At 34.6% G+C, this 23513-nt stretch overlaps 4 protein-coding genes across 4 annotated transcripts; 2 read left to right on the top strand and 2 right to left on the bottom strand.

Moving 5' to 3' along the window:
• Positions 1-3026: 3026 nt before the first annotated feature.
• LOC139840260 (FKBP12-interacting protein of 37 kDa-like) lies at positions 3027-9687 on the top strand. Its single transcript, XM_071830513.1, has 14 exons — positions 3027-3172; positions 3284-3335; positions 3430-3491; positions 4259-4326; positions 4451-4487; positions 4928-5015; positions 5150-5214; positions 5583-5660; positions 5856-5903; positions 6344-6397; positions 6903-7064; positions 7879-7948; positions 8250-8305; positions 9338-9687. The coding sequence occupies exons 1-14, from the start codon at positions 3146-3148 to the stop codon at positions 9518-9520; spliced, it is 1050 nt and encodes a 349-aa protein (XP_071686614.1). The 5' UTR covers positions 3027-3145; the 3' UTR covers positions 9521-9687.
• Positions 9688-11116: 1429 nt separating this feature from the next.
• Positions 11117-15349, top strand: LOC139840159 (ATP-dependent Clp protease ATP-binding subunit ClpA homolog CD4B, chloroplastic-like). The gene is made up of 10 exons (XM_071830383.1): positions 11117-11237; positions 11512-12092; positions 12391-12506; positions 12632-12754; positions 12839-13024; positions 13114-13329; positions 13418-13635; positions 13749-13824; positions 13913-14002; positions 14121-15349. The coding sequence occupies exons 2-10, from the start codon at positions 11528-11530 to the stop codon at positions 15303-15305; spliced, it is 2775 nt and encodes a 924-aa protein (XP_071686484.1). The 5' UTR covers positions 11117-11237; positions 11512-11527; the 3' UTR covers positions 15306-15349.
• Positions 15350-15716: 367 nt separating this feature from the next.
• On the bottom strand, positions 15717-18767 carry LOC139840447 (uncharacterized). The gene is made up of 3 exons (XM_071830713.1): positions 18029-18767; positions 17290-17422; positions 15717-16657 (listed from the first exon to the last, which is right to left on the bottom strand). The coding sequence occupies exons 2-3, from the start codon at positions 17402-17404 to the stop codon at positions 15717-15719; spliced, it is 1056 nt and encodes a 351-aa protein (XP_071686814.1). The 5' UTR covers positions 17405-17422; positions 18029-18767.
• A 940-nt stretch (positions 18768-19707) lies between these two features.
• LOC139840446 (uncharacterized) lies at positions 19708-21510 on the bottom strand. Its single transcript, XM_071830712.1, has 3 exons — positions 21402-21510; positions 20817-20872; positions 19708-20658 (listed from the first exon to the last, which is right to left on the bottom strand). Exons 1-3 carry the CDS (start codon positions 21508-21510, stop codon positions 19708-19710), a joined length of 1116 nt encoding a protein of 371 aa, XP_071686813.1.
• Between the last annotated feature and the right edge of the window lie 2003 nt (positions 21511-23513).

Genomic DNA, 23513 nt, shown 5'->3' with positions numbered 1-23513 from the left:
TTTACATACTAGGCACGAGTACTTAAACTTTATATATGGGTGGGTTATACAACGACATAAACTTTCCCCTTAGCTCGGTAACGTTTAGTCATTGGTCTATGAATCGGTGAACGCGAATCTTAGATATGGATCGATAAGGTTTGACATCCCCACTCGGGCTAGTAGCGCTAGTATTTAACAGGTGTTTAATACTTCGTAAACTTACGCACTCGCCAAGTGTACTTTTAGGGGGTGTTATTTACGTTAAGTTAGTTACCAAGTGCCCACGGTTATACATATACTTTTCATACTGTTTGAAACACTGAAATCTCGTGGCCTACCTTACATTACTGTTATACTTAAACTATAGCTCAACAACCTTTGTGTTGACGTTTTTAAGCATGTTTTTCTCAGGTGCTTAAGGTTTGATTGCTTTCGCTGTAGTTGCCATGCTTTGTAGACTCCCGCTGCGCTTATTAGAGATGTCTTCGCATGAAACGTTTATTTTATATTCAAACTATTTTACTTTTGAAAAAATGAATTTGTAACGACCTATGGGTCATGTACTATTATTAATTGCTTCTATTCATAGAAGCATACTTTCGTTGTAAAACTTTTAATGTCGGTTAAGACGTCACTCCGTTTTATGAATGCAAACTTATTTTAAAACAGCATATAGTGTTTGACATTGTAATGATCCTGTTGTTGATGATCCGTACACGTTAATTTTGTACGGGGCATCACAAGTTTAGTCTTCAAAGAGGGATTCAGCAAGGTGATCCACTTTCTCCTTGTCTTTTCATTATAGCTAGTAAAGGTTTGAACATATTAGCTAAAATTGCGGGAAGGAATAATATCATAAGGGGGTGGAGATCGGGCGTGATAAGATCAACATTTCGCATCTCCAATTCGCGGATGACGCGATCTTCTTTGGTGATTGGAACAAAAGGAATGTTAGTAATGTGCACAAAACCCTAGAGTGTTATGAAAAGGTGTCAGGTCTCAAAATTAATATGGCTAAGAGCCACTTGTATGGGATTGGTGTTAATCGGGTGGAATTTGATAATATGGCAACTACGTTGGGGTGTATTTCGGGATCACTTCCTTTTACATACTTAGGGATGCCTATCAGTGACAAAATGAACAAAAAAGTAGCATGGAATCCCATAATCGATAAGTTTAGTAAGCGTTTATCGGATTGGAAAGCTCGAATGATGTCTTTTGGGGGTAGATTAACTCTTATAAAGGCGGTGCTTAATAGTCTTTCTCTATACTTCTTCTCGTTGTTTCGTGCTCCTTCTTGCATCATCAACCTTCTCGAGAGTATGTGTCGTAAGTTTTTTTGGGGCGGGTCGGGTGAAGGATCAAATCTTTCATGGGTTAAATGAGATACTATTCTTTTGCCTTATAAAGAGGGAGGGTTGAACATTGGGACTCTTAAAGCAAAACATTGGGCTTTATTGAGTAAATGGTGGTGGCATTTTCGTACTGAAAGCGACTCACTTTGGGTTAAAATCATTAAAAGCATATATGGGAGGGAGGGGGGGCTGGGTTCTAATTGTGAAAGTGTTATTGTGAAACAGAGTACAGTTTGGAATAGCATCATAAAAGTTGGGGCTGATCTAAACAAGATTGGCATTAACTTGGAGAGTTTATTCGAAAGACAAATTAGAGACGGTCACGACACTTTATTTTGGTTTGATCAATGGGCAAGCAACATCCCTTTGAAAAATTTATGTCCGAGGCTTTTCAGATTGGATACCCGGCCAACAGCATCCATCAGAGATCGAGCAAAATACATGAACGATGGCTGGACTTTTGATTGGGATTGGACTAGAGATATTTCAGGCAGGTTAAACGGGGAATTAGAAACTCTGACAAACATCATCAAGACTTGTTCGAATATGGGATCAGGTTGTAGCACGTGGAAGTTTAAAGGAGACAAAAGTGGAGTTTTCAATACAAAATCTTTGGGTTCTACAATTGACGGCAAGCTTCTTCCAAGGGAATCTTCAGCTTCGGTTACTCTTAGAAATAATCTTATTCCGCAAAAAGTGGGACTTTTCGTTTGGAGAACTCTAAGGAAAAGAATCGCGGTTAAAGAGGAACTCGACAAAAGGGGGATCGACTTGGACTCGTTGTTATGCCCTATATGTAACGACGCGGTCGAGTCGGTAGATCATGCCATTTTTTCTTGCAAATCCGCTCGAGATATTTGGATCGGCATCCATCAATGGTGGAATCTTCCCTTTCCTTCGAGTTCCACTTTGGAAGACATGATTATTAATTTGGGTGACGTGTTATCTCATTTGGAAAAATAGAAATCTAAAGGTTTTTCGTAACGACGCATGGGCTCCTTCAAAGATTATTAATGAGGTTCAAGTTATGTCTTTGAAAGGGTGAAAAATCGTTCGAATAAGTTTTGTGTGTCTTGGCATCAATGGCTTTTAAATCCGTATAATCCTAGTGTGGCGCAAGTGAATATTGATCCGGGTTGATAGATGCTTTTTTCGTGTTTATACTTTATCTAGTTATAGTTTTCTCGTGTAGCGTGTTTACTTTTTCGTGTCTTGGTGTTGTGTAGCTGCTTTGGCTACCCCACCTCCCTTTTGTACATATTCTTGTTTTTTAATATATAGTTTGCTTTTTAAAAAAAAAAAAAAAAATACTTCAAACTAACACAAAAAAGAAACACCATCAATACTCCACTCAACAAAGAAACATGTCCTACTCATCCAAAAAGTGCAAAAAGGCAAGTGACAACACAAGTGACACCGCTAACCATTACAAATGGTCGCGGTTGATTGGATACCGGGATCAGGCCCGCTCTGATACAATTTAAACCCACCATACATATTGGACCGGGTACTATGCAATTACCTAATTTCGGGTATTTCCGAATCACATATTCCGGGTAGTCGGCTCGGGTATCTTGTTCCATACATTCGAAACCCGAACTCTGATGCTTCCGAATCACATATTCCGGGTAGTCGGCTCGGGTATCTTGTTCCATACATTCGAAACCCGAACTCTGATGCATTTACTTACCCCTTTTTTGTATTTTCCATTACTCTTACCCTCCTCCGTCTTACTACCATCAGCCAAATTTCAAATCCAAACAAAGGTTAGGGTTTTACAATCCTACATAATTAGATAGATTACACCAATGGCATCACATCCTAACATCGACGACGTAAGTATTGAACTGCTAGGGTTTTGCAGTCTTTCTGTCGATACGTTATTTCTTACAGTATATTACATGATTCCGTACATGTTTTATCTTTTATTTGATCTGATATTGTAGGATGATGATTTTGGCGGTGATTTCGCTGGCACTAACCCTACGAGAGTATCAGGTTTGAATTAATAATGGATATTTAAGCGATCAGTTCGTTTGAATTTAGTTCAATTGCTCTCTATTTATGTTTTGATTTTCTTATTCTATTTTAGGCACTAAGAGAGGGTTTGGAGATATTGATGATGATGAAGACGATATATTTGGATCCAAAAAGGTTTGTTTTGCACTTTGGTTATTGTCTTGATTTGTGGCAATTGTTTCATGTATATTTATTTATAGTTTTGTAGAATTTATTAACATATTTGCAGTTGCATCATAAAAACTTGCAATTTTGTGCAGAACTGAATAAGAGATTTTGCTGTAAAATTTAGTTACATATCAATATGGTTGTATCATGGACTATTTTGAAGTGTTGTATGTGATAGAAACTATTAGCAGTTATATACATAATTATAAGAGAGTTAGAGTAAATATGCCTTTAATTTTCCAATTGTGATTTATCGTTTACATCATCAATAATATTTACGCCTTTGAAGCAAACATGATATTAGTCTTTTTTCTCCTTTGTCATATGTTTTAAAGTTTCTGGCTACCTTTAATACTCTATCTCTGCCTACGTTTGTAGTTCCTCATTTACTTTCCACAACTTTCCTCACCACATTACACCCTGTTCTTGCAAAATGGACAATTTGAATGTGTTCTATATACGGTTTGATACATAACAGCTTGTTATTTACGTTTACCGTTTCAATGATATATGTAGCTGCAAATAACTTTTAGTTTTTTCCTTCAAACAAATAACGCTTTTACTTGAGCGTTGTTTGACTACAATTCTTTCTGTTCTTTTATTTTTAGAAAAAATAATTATTCTTCTATCATACTCCTAATATATTCATTCTATAGGTGTATATATTACTTTAGTGGAGCAGTTTCTATTAGTTAAGGTAGGTGATTTTTGTTATTACCATGTTTTCATTTCAGGCTAACATAAAAGTAGAAGAAACCGCACCAGGTGTGGCAACCGGGATGATTTTATCTCTTCGCGAAAGGTATCACTACTCGATTTTTCTTGGGCTTCTTGATTTTGAAGGTTAAAGTCTTTTCATAATACTTGCATCTGAAATATATATAAATCCGCTTATGCATATCTTTCTTTGTGCTTTTAATCTGTAGTCTCCAGAGCTGTAAGGATACTCTTGCTACATGCCAAGTATGTATCAACTTAATTTTAACATGTCTCTATTACTTTCACCATTTTTCACAAATCTTATGCAACAAATTACTTAATCTGTATTACTAGATGTGGCAACGCGAAGAATTTACTTAAAAATGAGTGGATTTGGCTTTATCTTTAATAGGGTCAAATGGGTATAAATAATTTGTTTCAAACGGAACAGTTCAAACTGGTTGAAGTTATACAAAGTGTATTTTATTAGATGCACACACCTTTCTAAATCTTTATGACAAGTTTAGATTATTAGTGAATTAATGTGTCTTCACAGTCGTATTTGACACTAATTATTTATTTTAAACAGTAATATGAAATAGTTGTTCAGGTCAGCCTAACCTGTTTGACTCATTCATGTGCCCCTTTCCTCTACGTTGTTATCTTATTTATGGAGTATTTGATATTACGAATTTTGGTTATAGTCAGAGCTTGAAGCTGCGAAGGCAGAAAATCAAAAATGGCATTGTGCCTTTCAGAAGGAATCGTTTATTCCTCAGGGCTCATCAGTTGGTTGGTTTCTTATATATGTTCTTTTAAAACTTCTAAAGATTAAACACGTCATGTATTATGTATTCATAGATTTATTTTTTGAAGCTTGTTTGATAATGAAATAATGGTTGCTGATGTTTATGCTACCTTTGCAGAGCCTAGCGTAGTGATCCATTATCTTCAAAACCTAAAATCGTCTGAGGAGTCTGTTAGAGAGCAGGTTTGTTGTAAAAATATATGTCTTTGTGATAAAGGTGGCAATCTTAGCCCATTTTCTTATGTCTTTGATTAATCTTTATCTAATGGGTCACGTAAGTAAACAAAATTAGACCAAAACAAACTGGTCAAAATGGTAGGATTTGCCAGACAGGTTCAAACGTGCCCAAGTGTATTTTCAATGCATAAAACATAATCTCATATATCACCTTTATTCCAAGTAAGATTGATAATACGAATTTATTATAATATTTGACATTCTGGTTTGGATTAAATTAGTTATATTTTACAAATAGTGTTCAACCTCTAATTTGTAGTTGCAAATTATTGTCAAATTTTGTTGATTTATGGTTATTGCATTATTGTGCTCAGCTAGAAAAATCAAGGAAAAAGGAAGCTGCATTTATAGTAACCATTGCAAAGCGAGAGCAGGAAATAGCAGATTTGAAGGTGCTTTTGTTTTCAGTTGTTATTACTATACATATTCTTATAACAAATCATTTGCGTTTTGCCATTTATTTCTACTACATTGATTTATTATAGCAGGTGTTCAGGCGAGTTTCAAATGCTTTATATAAGTATTAAATGTACGCAATTCCTTATTTATATGTCAACTAATCAACTTTTATTTTTCAAATTCCTTAGTCTGCAGTTCGGGATCTAAGATCGCAACTCAAGCCTCTTTCAATGCAGGTACACCTATTTCTTACATCTTTTTCAAGACAAAACGTGTAGTAGAAAATTTCTGAAATTATTGAACTACTTTTTCACAGTGTAGTTGTATCTGTTTTTCAGAGGTGACAATTTTCTGCCAATTACATATTAATGGGTTCATTTGGGTTGTGTTCTATCTTCAATGGGTCAAATGAGTGAAACGTGTTGAAAGTCACCTACAACAACTACTTTATTTCTTGTTTTTTCAGTATCCAAGGCTGTAATAATTATTTTATAAACACGATTACCTTCTAATCGTGCTTCAGGTCGCGTTGACCAATACCTGTATTTGCATATTTGTAGATTTTTAGTTATATGTACATGCAAAACAAAATATTCTTTCTTTGGTCGAGTAACTGCATGTTTATGGTTACTTTATATTTCTATATATACGAAAATATCTGTTCTATATTTTGCAGGCAAGAAGATTATTGCTTGATCCTGCAATCCATGAGGAATTTATGCGTTTGAAGGTATCTAGATTGGACAATCCTGAACGTATTTTGATACATTTTTACTATCATTCGAGTAGTTGTGCTTAGTTTTCATTCAAGGCCAAACATTATATTTAAATTTTACTTTATACTATCATTAAATTAAATATAATGATACTTAGATGCATGGACTCATGACTCGGCCCTAAGAATAACTTTTTCCAAATAAAATTTCACCAAAGTATTTCCATTCTCAATTATTTACAACACAGTGATACTTTAAGTCTACTTTTAAAATTACAAACATGCAGCACATTACTTAAAATACCTTTATGTTTAAAGTTTAAAATTTAAAAATATAAAAAATACAAGCACATAGATATAAAGTATTCCACCTAGAATCTGAATCACCTGAGTGATTGCAGCTTTGGAAAATAAGTAAAAAAAGCAGTGTGTAACTTTTACCTTATATTTTGCTTGAGATATGGGTTTTAGTGTATACTTAGTTGTACATTACTGAATGCACATGAATTTACAAATCCAGAATTTGGTAGAGGAGAAGGATAAAAAAGTAAAGGAGCTGCAGGATAATGTTGCTGCAGTTAACTTCACCCCACAAAGCAAAATGGGAAAGAGTCTAATGGCAAAATGCAGGACCCTACAAGAAGAAAATGAGGAGATAGGGAATCAAGCTAAGGAAGGAAAGGTAAGTTAATTTTTAGATTTATAGAGGTGATAATTTTCAGTAAATTTATGCGGAAATGGTAATTTGGGTTGTATTGTATTGACAAGGAATCAAATGTAAAAATAGCCAAGAAAGAAATGGGTTATAAATGGTTCAAGCGGCTCAAAAGTCACCTAAACCGTATTCAAAAGCTTACACCCTAAATTATATATTTTAAATGTATGTTATATTCAAAAGCTTACTCAGAAATGAGCTGATGGGGGTTATATTTTATTACCTGTAATAGGTGAAATGTTCAAACTTAAAAAGTTGGTCTAATCAAAGCAATTAAAGTGACCTGAAATACTTAAAAAGTTAGACTCTTACGAGTCGCGTCAGATTTCCTTAAAAACGAGGCATCTTGGACCTCGTCTCTAAATCACCTTTATTCTTACGAGTCATTTATCAACTCTTCCAACTCATGTTGATTCATGGCTCTCACGAGTCACGTAATTAGACAAACTTTTAGTATAATATCGAAAGAAGAAAATAGAATTATAAACGACCAGACTTTGTTTTGAATTAAAGACTTGTGGTTCTCTTAAGTTGGGCGATGATTGGTACTTTTACAACAAAAAATATTAAACGATGATGGTCCTGTTTGAGTGATCTCTTAAAGGCACTGTACAAACTATGAGAAGCTGTTATCCAATAACGCTTCTCTTAATGTAATATTTTGCTTATCAAACTGCTCTGTTGTACTCAAGACGTGTGAAATTTGGTGGGCTCAGATGATTCTTTTATGGGTAATTTTGAAAGTTGTGGTTGCTAACCATTTTAGAGTTATTGTTTGCAGATACATGAGTTGTCAATGAAACTTGCTTCGCAGAAAGCTCAGAATGTAGAACTCAGAAACCATTATGAAGGTTGAATTTTTTATTTGTTTGATTGTTACATGTTTAACCGTTTGTAGATAAACATACGTGTTTTCATAATAGTTTAATCTCACATTGATTTCGATGCTCAAAGAATAATAAGTCGCTGTTTTCTATGAGTTTTATTACAGTATATCCCAAATGTCCCTTTCTAGTTAAACTTTTTGTTTCGGGTCATTTGGAATGTTGGGTAAGAAGTGTCACACAACTGCTGCTTCTATCATATTACCCTCCGATTAATTTACGTTGTGTTTTGTTATTTACTATATTAGTTTGTGTTTACTTCATGCAGGATTATTCAAGCACATGGAAGGACTGACAAATGATGTTGAAAAATCAAATGAAATGGTATTTTATCTGTTTTACCCTTTCAAGATTTCTCATTGTTGTTTCTTGTTTTGTGCTATATGGTTATTTAAGCTTGATTCGATTTGCTATTTTTATTTATTCGTTTCATATACACAAGGAGACCCGATATTCCCAAATTATAAAAAATATTGGTTGTCATGTGTGAATGGAGTTGATTTCATAACTCCTTATGAGTTTTGATAACGAGTGCCCTTAAGGAATCCCCGCTAAGGTTACTTAAAATAAATTTAAACTAGTAATTATATATTCTTCATCTTTCGCATTTACAAAGCATCTATTCCATAATTAATTGTACTTTATACTCAATGATAATATTAATATTAAATTAATTAAAAGATTTATTATTTGTATATGGAATGTTTATATTTAATTAACAGTTTAATTTTATATTAGGTAACCTTAAAGAATGCCATAAGGACAGTCATTTTTATAAGCCAACTTACTTGACGGCAAGTGAAGTATCCAACTAGTTGACTGTTTATCCTAGGATCAACCCACCATTACCTTGTTCTAACGTACTAGAAATTGCAACTCAAGCCCATTTACTTATGAATGTGTTATATTATGTTTCAAACGGGTCTAATAAAGTTAGCTATTAGCTATATAATCATAATGAAACTGGTACAATGAATTAAACGATTGTGTAGTCAGCATAAGTCTGTTATCAATACTTATGACCTTGTACATTATATGTATTAAAAACTTCAAAATCTAGTCTAGATAATATTGTAAGAGCATTGTTTATGTTATCAAAAATGTTAATAGTTTACTTTAAAAGATGGCCATAGTGTTTACTGGTACCCAACTTGCTCTTGTAGGCATGTAGCAGTGGCTATATCTCAATTTGGCCACTAATAGACAATACCGAATGATTTTTCACGTGGTTTAATTTTCTATGCTTGACATATGTTATGATTACTGATAGCAATGGCTGTTTATTTTCTATGCTTGAAAGTGTTTTTATGATTATGATTACTGACAAATATATATATCACGGCTGCCTTTATTTAGGTTCTTATATTGGAAGAGAAGCTTGAAGACAAAGAGGCTGAGATCCGAAGATTAAGGTATCAGCTGAATCAAACGAGTGAAGTAGAGGAAATAACGAGGATAGTTGCTGGTGATAAAAAAGACACAGATGAGGATGTTATAGTAGATGACGACGTTGGAGTATCAATGGAAGCCGAGAATTAGAATTCATACGAGGTCTAGACTGTGTTTCCTCTAAGCCCTTTGGCTTTGTAGTGTGTACATTAATGTGTTGTGGCACATCAAATGTGAACACTTTTGTGATTTTGACAACTTAGCTAAAACTAGTTTGTGCTTAAATTACTTCTCTTGAAAAACCTGTTTATATGGTATTATGGTTTGTCTTAGTTAATTTGTTTTGCTATTGCTATTTTGTTAGCTCAAATCGATGATATCCTCTTATTCTTTATCGTCGGTTTTCACCATATTTCACGCGTTCATAAATGTACTCGTAGCGTTATAAAACAACTTACTGCTGTATTTGATATTTTGGTAGCGTGCGACATTTTTAGATGTTTGGCACTTTGTCCTTAAAATCAAAATCTCTTTGAAGAAAACGTTGCATTAAAATCAAATGGCCGTTATTTGTCCAACCTTCCTCGTCTTGGGCGGTCCTAAAGTCTCCCCATTACATTCTACATCACCGCACAATAGCAAGACGCCAGTGGCCAGTATATGTTTTTGAATTTTGACCACCCCTAAATATTTCATTTTGTTTACAAAATTTATAATTTTTTATTGTAAATAATGATCAAACACAACTATCTATTATACAAAATCTTAGAGATATGGTTTCTATATCCATTTTTTTTGCCATACATCATTAAAATATTTTTCTCTTTTGATCTTTACAATCATGTGCATCATCTAAGAGTATTCAACCTTCATTCAACTTTCCTCGACATGATTATAAATATACATATACGTTATTCTTATTTCTTGTAACTATATACAAACAACGATCAACATCTTAATAGTAACAACTACTTTTATAATCAAACATAATATTTATACTCCGTATTTTATTTTAGTTTAATCTATAAATAAACACGTGACATAGACATTTACTATATATCATATATATTTATATATAAAAAAAAAAGTCAAAACACACAAAACATTGGAAGTATCTAAATTAGCACGGAGCTATTTAATAAATAAAAACTTAATAGTTACATATTTTATAAAATGTATTTTGCAAATAGTTAATTTTACAACTTCAATAAAATATACTTTAAAGACTTTCCTTTCTAATAGCTAAACATATTTTAATAACTTTAATAAAATATACTTTAAAGAGTTAAAGACTTTCCTTTCTAATGTGTTTTAATTTTTTTTTTTTTTTTTTTTATATTAATGAAAGTCATTCTTATACTTGTTAGTAATTTGATTTTCATTTTAACGTTAGTGTTTTTTTATTTTGCTACACAGGTTTTTTGTGACAATTTATTAAAGGGTCATTATCGAAAAATCAATAAAAGTGTGTGTATTTATCACAAACTTATTTAGAACCACTCAAACTTAAAAATTCTCAATATATTGACCATTAAGTTAATCATTCGAATTAATTTAAGAGAAAAGAAAAACATGACCTTAATTCTAGATTTCTAGATGGAGTGGCGTGTTAAAACAACACATATACCAAAAATACAAAATATCGGTTTTACGTATATACATACATCTTATGTATCTATATCTAATTTCTACTTTCAATACGGAGTGTATACTGTATTTATCTATCTATCTATCTATAATTCTTTCTATATATATAAACCGACAAACTGTTATCATTCACATTTCTACAATCAACGGACCTCAATAACAGAGGTCCTGAAATATTATTGCGCTTCTGTTATTTTTAACTAGTAATTCACTGATTCAGGTATTATTTTGACCTAATTTTCTTCATTTTTGTGTTGTTGGGTTTTCGGTTTTGATTAAGCTTAATTACGTGTTTGTGTCGATACTTGATGATATTCTTTGAATAATTTTGGTGTGAATTCGTTAATAAATGTTGATTATCTCGATGATTAATAGGATAATTTTGTGGATAAGATAGGATATTTTCTCTACGGATGGTTAATCTTGTGGTTTCAGCTGCAATTATTGTTATTCTGCATACATATTAGTACCGATAATTAATTCATTATTTGCAGGTCATTAATTGCAATCATGGCTGGGGCTCTAATTCAGTCTACTAGCTTTCCTTCAACGGTTGCTGGTGAAAACAAGATCCGTTCAAAAAGATCTAACAGAACAAAAGGGGAAGTCAAGATGATGTATAGCTTACAAACTCCTCCAATGACAGTAAGATCTTTCTCTGGTTTACGTGGAACCAATGCATTAGACAACTTGGTCAAAAGGGGTCAAGATTTTCATTCAAAGGTTGCAGCTGCCACTTCCGTTAGAAAAGCAAAGCCATCTCGAATCGTGCCAAAAGCCATGTTTGAGCGGTTTACTGAGAAAGCTATTAAAGTTATTATGCTTGCACAAGAAGAGGCAAGACGGCTTGGTCACAACTTTGTGGGTACCGAGCAGATTTTGTTGGGTCTTATTGGTGAAGGCACTGGCATTGCAGCAAAGGTGCTTAAGTCAATGGGAATTAATTTGAAAGATGCAAGAGTCGAGGTAGAGAAGATTATTGGTAGGGGAAGTGGATTTGTTGCTGTTGAGATCCCGTTTACACCACGTGCAAAGCGTGTTTTGGAACTTTCGTTAGAGGAGGCTCGTCAACTTGGTAACCTCTCAATCTTTCGCTCTTTTTATCTTTTCACAAATATGTATGTTACATATGCACTGGGAGAGTTGATGCACACTGTGATTTGTTTATAGGTCACTTGGGGCTGTTTTTTTTTTTTTTTTCTTCTGAATTTGCCTCTGTTTCCATTTGCCTCGGGGTGTCTGATTCTATGTCTCCTAGAAACATAAAAAATTTCAGATTAGTGACAAAAAAACAACAATTTTACTTACTGAAGCTGTATAGAGACAGATCATTAAGTGGAAAGTAAACAAGCTAACGTGTCCGAATGTTTCAGGTCATAATTATATTGGATCAGAGCACTTGCTTCTTGGTTTGCTTCGTGAGGGTGAAGGTGTAGCAGCTCGCGTTCTTGAAAATTTAGGAGCTGACCCAAATAACATTCGCACACAGGCAAGTTCTAGTGTTACAAACTTCAAATATTTCATTGTGTTCTAGTTTCTACCATTGTGCAAAATGATCTTTACTTATTTCCTCCTCGATTAATTTTTAATCTTCAACTTCAATTGTTTGTATAGGTTATCAGAATGGTTGGTGAGAGTGCAGAAGCTGTAGGTGCTGGAGTTGGTGGTGGTAGCTCTAACAATAAGATGCCAACACTTGAAGAATATGGAACTAACTTAACGAAGCTTGCAGAAGAGGTAAGTTAGGTTAAATCAGTGCAAAGTTATTCACTTTTTATGCAGACGATAATGTTTTTATTCCTCTATTTTTTACTTATATAGGGTAAGCTAGATCCTGTTGTTGGAAGGCAACCACAAATCGAACGAGTTACTCAAATTTTGGGCAGACGTACGAAAAACAATCCCTGCCTTATCGGAGAACCTGGTGTGGGCAAGACAGCTATAGCAGAAGGCCTTGCTCAAAGAATTGCAAATGGTGATGTTCCAGAAACTATAGAGGGGAAAAAGGTGAGTTGTAATTCATTATTATTAATCTTGCAGTTCATAATATCAACCCTGGTATTTAAATTATAGTTAAAAATTTGTGCTTTTTTTAGGTGATAACTCTAGATATGGGTCTTCTTGTGGCGGGCACAAAGTACCGCGGAGAATTTGAAGAAAGATTAAAGAAATTAATGGAGGAAATTAAGCAAAGTGATGAGATTATTCTATTTATTGATGAGGTTCATACTCTTATTGGAGCCGGAGCCGCAGAGGGGGCTATTGATGCTGCTAACATTTTGAAGCCAGCTCTTGCTAGAGGTGAATTACAGGTAAGTAACAAGTGATGCATTAAATATAGTTGTGTAGTATTATTGAATTGATTGATTCCATGGTTATTAAAAGTTTTAATTTGTACAGTGTATTGGTGCTACAACACTGGATGAATATCGTAAGCATATTGAGAAGGACCCAGCACTTGAGAGACGATTCCAACCTGTAAAGGTACCCGAGCCAACAGTTGATGAGACAATACAGATTTTGAAAGGGCTTCGTGAGCGATATGAAATCCATCATAAGCTTCGTTACACTGATGAATCATTAGTTGCTGCAGCTCAGTTATCATACCAGTACATAAGGTATAATAATCTACTGAATCCTCACTTCAACTCCCTTGTAATAAATTTTATTACAGTTATAATAAGTCGAGTATTCATCTGTTTACTATGTCTATTGTTATTGTTACTTGCAGTGACCGTTTTCTTCCTGATAAAGCAATCGATTTGATCGATGAAGCCGGTTCCCGTGTCCGTCTTCGTCACGCACAAGTACGTGTATTAACTTTAGACCGCTCATGTTTTTTTTTTTTTTTTTTAGTTTCTCATTGGCCATACCTTAATAATCTATCATGTGAAGCTCCCAGAAGAAGCCCGAGAGCTTGAAAAAGACCTTCGACAGATAACCAAAGAAAAGAACGAAGCAGTTCGGGGTCAAGATTTCGAAAAGGTAATATCTTTCCACTTGTTCTGGTGTTGTTTCTCAGTTGAAGGGATAATGTTGGCCCAACTGGACAAAGTGGGTCAAGTTTGCCACCTCTATATTGATATCTTTAATGAATGTATAGGCCGGGGAATTGCGGGATAGAGAAATGGATCTTAAAACTCAGATCTCAGCACTCATTGATAAAAACAAAGAGATGAGCAAAGCAGAAACCGAGGCAGGAGAGGAGGGTCCCACCGTAACAGAGATGGATATTCAGCACATCGTATCTTCCTGGACCGGCATACCAGTGGAAAAAGTATCCAGTGATGAATCTGACCGTCTTCTAAAAATGGAAGAAACTCTTCACACAAGAATCATCGGTCAAGATGAAGCCGTCAAAGCCATAAGCCGAGCCATTCGCCGGGCCCGCGTTGGTCTTAAAAACCCTAACCGCCCCATTGCCAGCTTCATATTTTCCGGGCCCACAGGAGTTGGAAAATCTGAACTTGCTAAAGCCCTAGCCACGTACTACTTTGGGTCCGAAGAAGCCATGATTCGGCTAGATATGAGTGAGTTCATGGAGAGACACACCGTCTCTAAACTCATCGGTTCACCGCCCGGTTACGTCGGCTACACCGAAGGCGGTCAGTTAACCGAGGCGGTCCGTCGCCGCCCTTACACCGTGGTCCTATTCGACGAAATCGAAAAAGCTCATCCGGATGTGTTCAACATGATGCTTCAAATTCTTGAAGACGGAAGGTTGACCGACAGCAAAGGACGAACGGTTGACTTTAAAAACACGCTTTTGATTATGACATCGAATGTCGGTAGTAGTGTTATTGAAAAAGGTGGCCGAAGAATCGGGTTTGACCTTGACTACGATGAAAAGGACAGCAGCTATAATAAAATTAAAAGCTTGGTGACGGAAGAATTAAAACAGTATTTTAGACCCGAGTTCTTGAACAGATTAGATGAAATGATCGTGTTCAGACAGTTGACTAAATTGGAAGTCAAAGAGATTGCTGACATCATGTTGAAGGAAGTTTTTGACAGGTTGAAAAATAAAGAAATCGAGCTTCAAGTAACTGAGAGATTTAGAGATCGGGTTGTTGAAGAAGGATATAATCCAAGTTATGGTGCTAGGCCATTAAGAAGAGCCATCATGAGGCTTCTAGAAGATAGTATGGCTGAGAAGATGCTTTCAAGGGATATTAAGGAGGGCGATTCGGTAATTGTGGACGTTGATGGTGACGGAAATGTGACAGTTCTTAACGGCAGCAGTGGTGCTCCGCCACCAGAGGCTTTGCCTGAACCAATTGAGGTCTAAATTGCGCTCAAGGTTTGTTGTTTGTATTGTGATGTGTTTAATTTGAAAATCTTCATGCCATGAATTTGCATATCCATTGTCGGACCAGATGATAGGGGTTTAGATATTGAAAATACTTTATGTTGTAATTTTAAACATGTGTTTAAGGATTTCTATTTAGTTTCAATTCCAGTAATGTATCATTTGTAATTTTAGATGTATAATGCTGTAAACCAGTTTAAACAAACAAAATTGAAAGCTAACAAATAGCATCAAAAAACATCAGAAATATTAGAAGCAGAACAATTGAAGGCAATACTTTGTGACATTAATGGCAACATAAATCAAGAGAGCTCTATTAAAAGACAAAGGGCATCATCTTCTAGTCCAATACAGATCATGCATCCATGGTGTATTGGTGTTAGATCAGCCTCATCCTCCTATTAGTCGAAGTATAAGATGAAGGGTGGATCCGTTGTTGATGTTGTAGTGTTTGAGGGTACGCCAGTCCTCGAGTGGCCTTCCTTCAAAGATCAGCCTCTGCTGGTCATAAGGAATATCTTTTAAACGTTCGATCGCGGTTTTAACACGGTCGATCGTAACTAAGGGTTTGACTTTCATAATAATGGTATTTCCATCCATCATCTTAATGAATATCTGCATCTTTGCGTCTGATTTCTGAATAAGTGTGAGCGTACAATCCCTACCAATGTCAAAGTCAGCAAGTGTACAGCAGTCATCAAGAACCATATCATTGAACATCAGCACCTGCTCATTAGGGTGGATACCTACACTGGACTCGATTAATTCTTTGACTTTGCTGACTGTGTATGAGGGTTTGACTCTCTCAGAAATGGTCTTCCCCGAGCTTAGAGTCTTGACGAATATTTTAATCCACCCCCCTGATGATTTAAGAAGTTTGAGAGTGGAGTCCTTTTTAATGTGAAAATCAGCAAGTGTACCGTTATCATCAAGTAGCATGTCGTTGTAGATCAGCCTCTGCTCGTCAACGGGATAACGTTCGCAAATGCACTTAGAATATATTTTGTGTTTAACATTGATGATGGTGTCCGAAGGTTTGACGTTCAGCGAAAAGGTATGTTCTAGATAAGGCTCGCATGCTATCTTCTTGACAAATATCCGGATCAGTCCCAATGATTTACTGATAAGTGTGAGGACGGGCTGTTTATTCTCTATGTAAAAGTCGGCAACGATATCGGTATCCTCGAAGACGGTGTCGTCCAAGATCAGCACCTGCTGGTTGGGGCAAATACGTTCTTTACGCTCGATCAAGGTTTTTATGTGATTGATTGTGTCTGAGAGTTTGACTTCTAAAGAAATGGTCTTACCTGTGTAAATCTTGACGAATATAGCTGCACAAAACAAATAAAAAAAAGCAAACAAATTTTCAACAATTAGGCTTTAACTTCTCTATATTCTACAGCCCACAAAAACAGTAGATGTGAAGATATATTTTACTGGAACGTTCACTGAAACACACAAATTTCTAGTTTGCTTTCCACTTAATGATCTGTGTTTTAATTCAGTAAGTAAAATCGATGTTTCTTTGTCACTTAATCTGAATATTGGTATGTTTCCAGGAGACATGTTGTTAAATGATAACTATGCGTGCGCACGTGCGCTCGCGCACACAGCAGATACGTAGTGTAGAGTAACATGTTAAGTTAGCACACACGCACAGCAGATACTTGGTGTAGAGTAACATGTTAAGTTACTTGGTCATTACAATACATGTTTTGATTTTGTATATTTGAATAATAAAACATTCTGTACTTCCAAAACTTTTCTCTCTCAACAAGTTTTGACATTGTAAGGGACACTTACTAAATATAATTAGCTACTAGCCACGAAAATTTTGTGTAGAAGAATAAATAAAATAAATATAATCTGAGTGTAGAGTAACCTTTGGTAAAATTAAAAATGAAAGTGATAAACCCTATATATATTGGGGGTAGAATGAAGAAAGAGAGGAAATATAAATTACTTATAATGCGATCATTTGAAGAAGAAGGTGAATGGTTGTTGAAGCTAAACTCGTTGATTTCAGTATCTGATGAGTCATCCTCCCGTTTTCGTTTCTCCGATCCTTCACCCACCATTTTTATTTGAGACGGAAGCTACAAAACACTTTTTGGGTTTAGGGTGGCTTCTACAGTAAATACGGAGTAATTTTTTTTATATACTCGTAATTCTTAATTCTTAATTCTTAAATTAAACCAAAAATTGAATCAAAATGTTCGTAGAGGCGTCCGCCTAATCATATTTCGTTATCTATTTCTTTATACCGCTATGGTCCAATGACCCTTTTTATAATTATAATAGACAAAATTGTACCGTTAGTCCTTATCAAACGACAAAAATAAACATTTTTCTATCTAGTTGACCCTCGTTTATCAACTTTCGACACGGGTGACCTCTTCCCTAACTTTTGTTAATTTTTGCCCCAGTGGCGAAACTAGGATTTTTTCACCCGGGGGAAAGAAAAAAAATTTAAACCGTAGCAATTTTTTTGGACAAAATTTGAAGATTTTGGAACAAAAGTTGGAGATTTTGGGGCAAAATTTGAAGGTTTTGGGGCAAAATATGTAGGTTTGAGGGCAAAAAATAAAATTCACCGGGGTCAAAGTCGAAAAACCCAAAATTTTAACACTGAAAAAAAAAATCCGTTGCGGCCGCCCCCTTGCCCCTTAACACTTTCGCCACTGTTTTGCCCGTTAAGAGACCTCGTGTGTTTCGTCATTTTATCAGCCTTCATCATCTTCATCTACATCTTCAATCCTTATAAAAAATCATAAACTCATTAACGCCTAAAAATTATCAACACTTAACCAATTCCAAACCACATGATTTTAATTTTTAATTTACAAGAAAAAATTGAAAACTAAAGAAAATCACAAATGATACACATTAACTGGGATAATAAATTTTAGGAGGTACATGTAAAGCACGACAATTGGTATACGCGAAGCTCATAACAAACACACTGCTAAATCAAAACACCAAACCCTGCAAGTTGGACACTTTGCCTACTCTATCTTCTCATAATCATCGTTGCAGCAAACACAGAGAACTTGATATGCACATGATGTCCATAAAATAACAAAGAATTCATTTCTTCTATTAACATCGTGTGATTCAGAAAGCTGAAAGCAGGCTAGCAATTGCTTCACGTATGGAATGATTGAGAAATGTTCGCTTGTTGGCCCAAATAACATGTCTCCCGTTTTTGAACATGTTCAAATTTGTGGCCGGAAAAACAAAGGTCGCCTTGAGTGACAGTGTTCTTGACCTCCGGCGCAAGTGGCAGTGAGTAACTGGTGGTCGCCGGAGACGAATTGGAGGTCGCCAGAACTAGATGTAGTCGGTGGTGGCAACGAGTTAGAACAACTTTTTATTTTGCATCTGATTTCATAAATGGAACTCATAATGGTAAGTGACTTTTGATCTGATTAAAATTATGATCTTGACTTTGGACCTGATTTTGGATATGAAAAGTTAGTCAATACTTTAACATCGGGGAAAATGGAAAATGACATAAAAATGATACTAAAATGACAGTAGTACCCTCATGTGAGGATAAAATAGGTGTGGACGAAACTGCCCTCACGTGCCTGGCACGTGATCAAACTTAACAGGCAAAAACTAACAGAAGTTAGTGACGGGTCATTCGTGTTGAAAGTTGATAAATAATGGTCAACCAAGTTTGATACAAAGATGAAAGACCAACGGTGCAATTTTGTCACTATATTATCAAATATATTATCTACTTCAGACCTGATAGTAACAAAATACATTTATTGAATTATCTTATCTACTTTAAAAACAATCAAATTGAGATATCTCAGTGAGATAGAAACATAGATTCAGGACTCTATAGCTCAGATTGAAGCTGCATTTGATAAAATTGAATAATACTGTGTGACATTCCGATTTAAGTGGCGTCCATCCCAAATACACAACCATGTGACAATGTGACAGGAGGAACACCAAGATGTGACCGCGACGAGAACCACAAGAATGAACACCAAGATGTGACAATAAACACATCTTGATCAACAAACAAATCAATCAATCGAAAACCCTACCCACCCAATCATCTCCCACTGTCAACGACCAAACATTGTGAATTCTCCCAAGTCTACTAATAAAAATTAATGTATAGTATCACCAACTATCACTAATATACGGAAACTAGAACCACAGATCGGATCATACAAGGGGTTAGTCTAATTGAAAAACAGAGCTACATTGACATAATAGTAGCATAAATTAAGAGAGGTACATTAAAAGACAAAACTAGTACAATAGAGATGATAAATCCACTGTGTTAGTCTAGTTGATTACCAATTGCAGGAATTTATGTAGTTTGGACATTGTAACATGATGGTCTAATCAAGTACCTTCATCCTCCTCCTTCTAGTTTAAGCACAAGATGAAGGGTGGATTCGTTGGTGATGTTGTAGTGTTTGAGGGTACGCCAGTCCTCGAGTTGCCTTCCTTCAAAGATCAGCCTCTGCTGGTGACAAGGAATATCTTCTATACGTTCCATCACATTTTTAACAAAGTCAACTGTATCTAAGGGTTTAACTTTCAGATTAATGGTCTTTCCAATTAACATCTTAATGAATATCTGCATCTTTCCGTCCGATTTCTGAATAAGTGTGAGCGTAGAATCCCTACCAATGTCAAAGTCAGCAAGTGTACAGCTGTCCTCAAGAACCATGTCTTTAAACATCAGGATCTGCTCATTAGGGGGGATACTTACACTGGACTCGATTTTTTCTTTGACTTTGCCGACTGTGTATGAGGGTTTGACTCTCTCAGAGATGGTCTTGCCCGAGCTTAGAGTCTTGACAAATATTTTTATCCATCCCCCTGATCGAACAAGTGTGAGAGTAAAGTCCTTTTTGATGTGGAAATCAGCAAGTGTGCCATTATCGTCAAGGAGCATGTCGTTGTAAATCAGCCTCTGCTCGTCAATGGGAAAACTACTGCACTTAGAATAGATTTTGTGTTTTACATTGCTGATGGTGTCTGAAGGTTTGACATACAACGAAATGGTACGAGTATGATTTGGTAAAGACCACTGGAATATCTGCTTGATAAATATCGGGATGAGTCCTGATGATTTACGGATAAGTGTGATGACCGGGTGTGTATTCGCGATGTCAAAGTCAGCAAGGATATCGCTATCCTCGAGGACAATGCCGGTGTTCAACATCAGCACCTGCTCGTTGGTGCAAATATGTTCTTTATACTCAATCAAGGCTTTTATGTAGCTGATGGTGTCTGAGAGTTTGACTTCTAAAGATATGGTCTTACCTGTGAAAATCCTGATATATATAGCTGCACACTGAAAAACCAAGATAATATAATAAGCTCAACATTATGTGTGACTTTGACTGAATTTAGACCAATTATAACCGAATTTCCAAGTAACTGCTATATTTGGTTGATTTTTGAACGATTTTTTAGAGTAATCCCAAGTTTAGGCCATGTTTGACCAAGTACTCGAAAAACACTCAGAGCTCTCCAAAAATCGAGTACTCGGGGAGTAATTTCTAGTTCTACAACAGTGTATCAAACCCACAACATCTCGATGAGCCACAATAGTATACCTGTTGGAATATAATAGGTAATTTAAGGGCGCCTGGAGACATATATATACATATGTGTGTATATATACATAGATAAGCCAGATACAACATAAAACAGAGCTTCTTAAACCAGCTTACAAACAATATAAAATGCACACTAAATTTCACACATAAAAACAAAATAAGAATCAATCAATAAATATTTGAAATTATAAAAAGGTTCAGTTAGTTAGTCAATAATAAATATTTAAATTTTGTATTTCAATAAAAAAACATTCTTTACTTCCAAAACTTTCTTTCTTAACAAGTTTTGACGTTGTAAGGTATATTTGCTAAATTAAATAAACCTTTCTCGTGTATAATTTATATAAAACATGGAATAAAATAAAAAATTAGTAAAACTAGAGTGCAGAGTAGTAAATTTTTGTGAAATAAAAAACGAAAAGTGATAAACCCTAAATTGGGGGTTTAATGACGACTGAGAGGAAAGATAAATTACTTTTAATAGGGTCATTTGATGAAAAAGGTTTGTTGAAGATAAGCTCTTCGATTTCATCATCTGATGACTCATCCTCCAGTTTTCGTTTCTTCGCTCCTTCACCCTCCATTTTTATCTTCCTTTTTACGTATTATTTTACTCCATATTATGTAAAAAAATGGTCCATCGTTATTTATAAATTACAATTCCTTTACGTCGCATTCTCCAGATTAGGGTTTGCATGGGTTGGGTTTTATAACGACTCTCATTTTTCCGCTTCTAAAATTATTGAAAAGCCCTTATGATTTTGTGTACTCGCAAACTTTCTTTAACTAAACGTTGACTAAATAGTAAATTTTTTAGTCGACACTTCCTGTTAAGTAAGATTTATGCATTTCTGTGATCTTATAATTGTTAAACTATAAGTAAATAATAAAATGGGACATATTTATAAATAATAAAACAATTGAGAAACAATTAAAAATTAAATAAAATTAAAGACTAAAATAAAAAGAAACAATAATACTTATCTTATATAAATATTATTGTCCTTTTACCACCGCCACTTTGTTGTCCTTTTTGCAGCTACAACCGTCGCCACCACCATCACTTTTGTTGCTATTTTTGTAGCTGAAAATCAGCATACAAACTGCCACCTTCAGCAACCTTTTGCTGCAGTTTTTCGCCACCAAAAACAGCCCAAACCGCAGCCTTTTGCTGCTGCTGTGAACCGCCACCAACACCACCTGGTTTCTACGATTTTTTGCAGTCTCTGCTGCTTTTTCTGCGTATCCAAAACAGCCCATAAGCTCGCCCAATTTGTCACTCTACTGTTGCATTTTTGTGGCTCCTGTTTCGATTCCTGTCACCATCAAAACACAATCTTTTTCTTGCTCTAAGACACTTAATGTATCGCTAAATACTATAATCTAATCATACTTTTTATCTTGTTTTAATTCTTATGTTATTGGTTTATGATTATGAATATGAATAAGTTAAATATGTATATAAACACATGAAGATAGTTAATTATGTAGTTTATATTACGAATAAAAGCATGATGTTTGTAAATAATAATAATAATAAGAAGGTATGTTTACAGATTATGATATTGAATGTGTAAAAAAATAATAAAGGAAGTGTTGCATGCATGCATTCGTGTGCATGTATATATATATATATATATATATATATATATATATATATATATATATATATATGTGTGTGTGTGTGTGTGTGTGTGTGTGTGTGTGTGTGTGTGTGTGTGTGTGTGAATTTAAAGCATTAATATAGTGAAGAATATATGTAAGTATATTTGTAAAATTTAACATGTAAATTTGATTAGTGATTATGATAGTTAAAAATATTATGATGATAAAGTAATGAAGATGATTAATAAGGTTATAATTAAAATTTATGAATTATAGATAATGTGGAAGTTTAAAAGTATTAGTGAATATATATATATATATATATATATATATATATATATATATATATATATATATATATATATATATATATATATATATATATATATATGTATATGTATATGCATATGTATATGCATATGCATATGTATATGTATATGTATATGTATATGTATATGTATATGTATATGTATATGTATATGTATATGTATATGTATATGTATATAATATATATATGTATATGTATATGTATATGTATATGTATATGTATATAATATAATGGGATAAATTGAAAAGGGGATAAAATTTATCTAAACTGTAAGTAACTAGAGGAGGGTGTGAATAGTTACTTGATACATTTTTAACACTTTTTTGATTGATCACCAAATTCGATTAACTTTGATCAACCAATTCAACTCAAACTTGATGTGTGTAGTGTATATGTTCAAAATGATAAATGAAGTAATGTAAAGAACATAGACACAAGGATTTATATTGGTTCGGGTAGATGTTAACTAATCCACCTTAATCCAGTCCCCGATTACACTAATCGGGATTTGTTGCTTCACTAAGCACTTTTCTCCAAACCCGGTGGAGATCCGATTTACAAGTCTTCAACTTCTTTGATAGACAACAAACCTAATCTTTCTATCCCTTTGAAAGGTCAACTCCAACCTAGATCAACTTGTCTTCACCTTGAACA

Source organism: Rutidosis leptorrhynchoides, chromosome 4 (genome assembly GCF_046630445.1).
Source record: "Rutidosis leptorrhynchoides isolate AG116_Rl617_1_P2 chromosome 4, CSIRO_AGI_Rlap_v1, whole genome shotgun sequence".
Lineage (NCBI taxonomy): Eukaryota > Viridiplantae > Streptophyta > Magnoliopsida > Asterales > Asteraceae > Rutidosis > Rutidosis leptorrhynchoides.
The sequence above is the reverse complement of the archived record's forward strand: the minus strand, read 5'-3'. Positions and strand labels throughout refer to the sequence as shown.

Coding starts and splice junctions, on each gene's coding strand:
- LOC139840446 (XM_071830712.1), bottom strand. CDS start 21,510: ATGGAGGGTGAAGGAGCGAAGAAACGAAAACTGGAGGATGAGTCATCA. Junction 20,873..21,401: donor ATCAAATGACCCTATTAAAA/GTAATTTATCTT, acceptor ACACTGTTGTAG/AACTAGAAATTACTCCCCGA. Junction 20,659..20,816: donor GAGCTCTGAGTGTTTTTCGA/GTACTTGGTCAA, acceptor TTGGTTTTTCAG/TGTGCAGCTATATATATCAG.
- LOC139840447 (XM_071830713.1), bottom strand. CDS start 17,404: ATGGTGGGTGAAGGATCGGAGAAACGAAAACGGGAGGATGACTCATCA. Junction 16,658..17,289: donor TTCAAATGATCGCATTATAA/GTAATTTATATT, acceptor TGTTTTGTGCAG/CTATATTCGTCAAGATTTAC.
- LOC139840260 (XM_071830513.1), top strand. CDS start 3,146: ATGGCATCACATCCTAACATCGACGAC. Junction 4,327..4,450: donor ATTTTATCTCTTCGCGAAAG/GTATCACTACTC, acceptor TTTAATCTGTAG/TCTCCAGAGCTGTAAGGATA. Junction 6,398..6,902: donor AGGAATTTATGCGTTTGAAG/GTATCTAGATTG, acceptor TTACAAATCCAG/AATTTGGTAGAGGAGAAGGA.
- LOC139840159 (XM_071830383.1), top strand. CDS start 11,528: ATGGCTGGGGCTCTAATTCAGTCTACTAGCTTTCCTTCAACGGTTGCT. Junction 12,507..12,631: donor CAAATAACATTCGCACACAG/GCAAGTTCTAGT, acceptor TTGTTTGTATAG/GTTATCAGAATGGTTGGTGA. Junction 12,755..12,838: donor TAACGAAGCTTGCAGAAGAG/GTAAGTTAGGTT, acceptor TTACTTATATAG/GGTAAGCTAGATCCTGTTGT.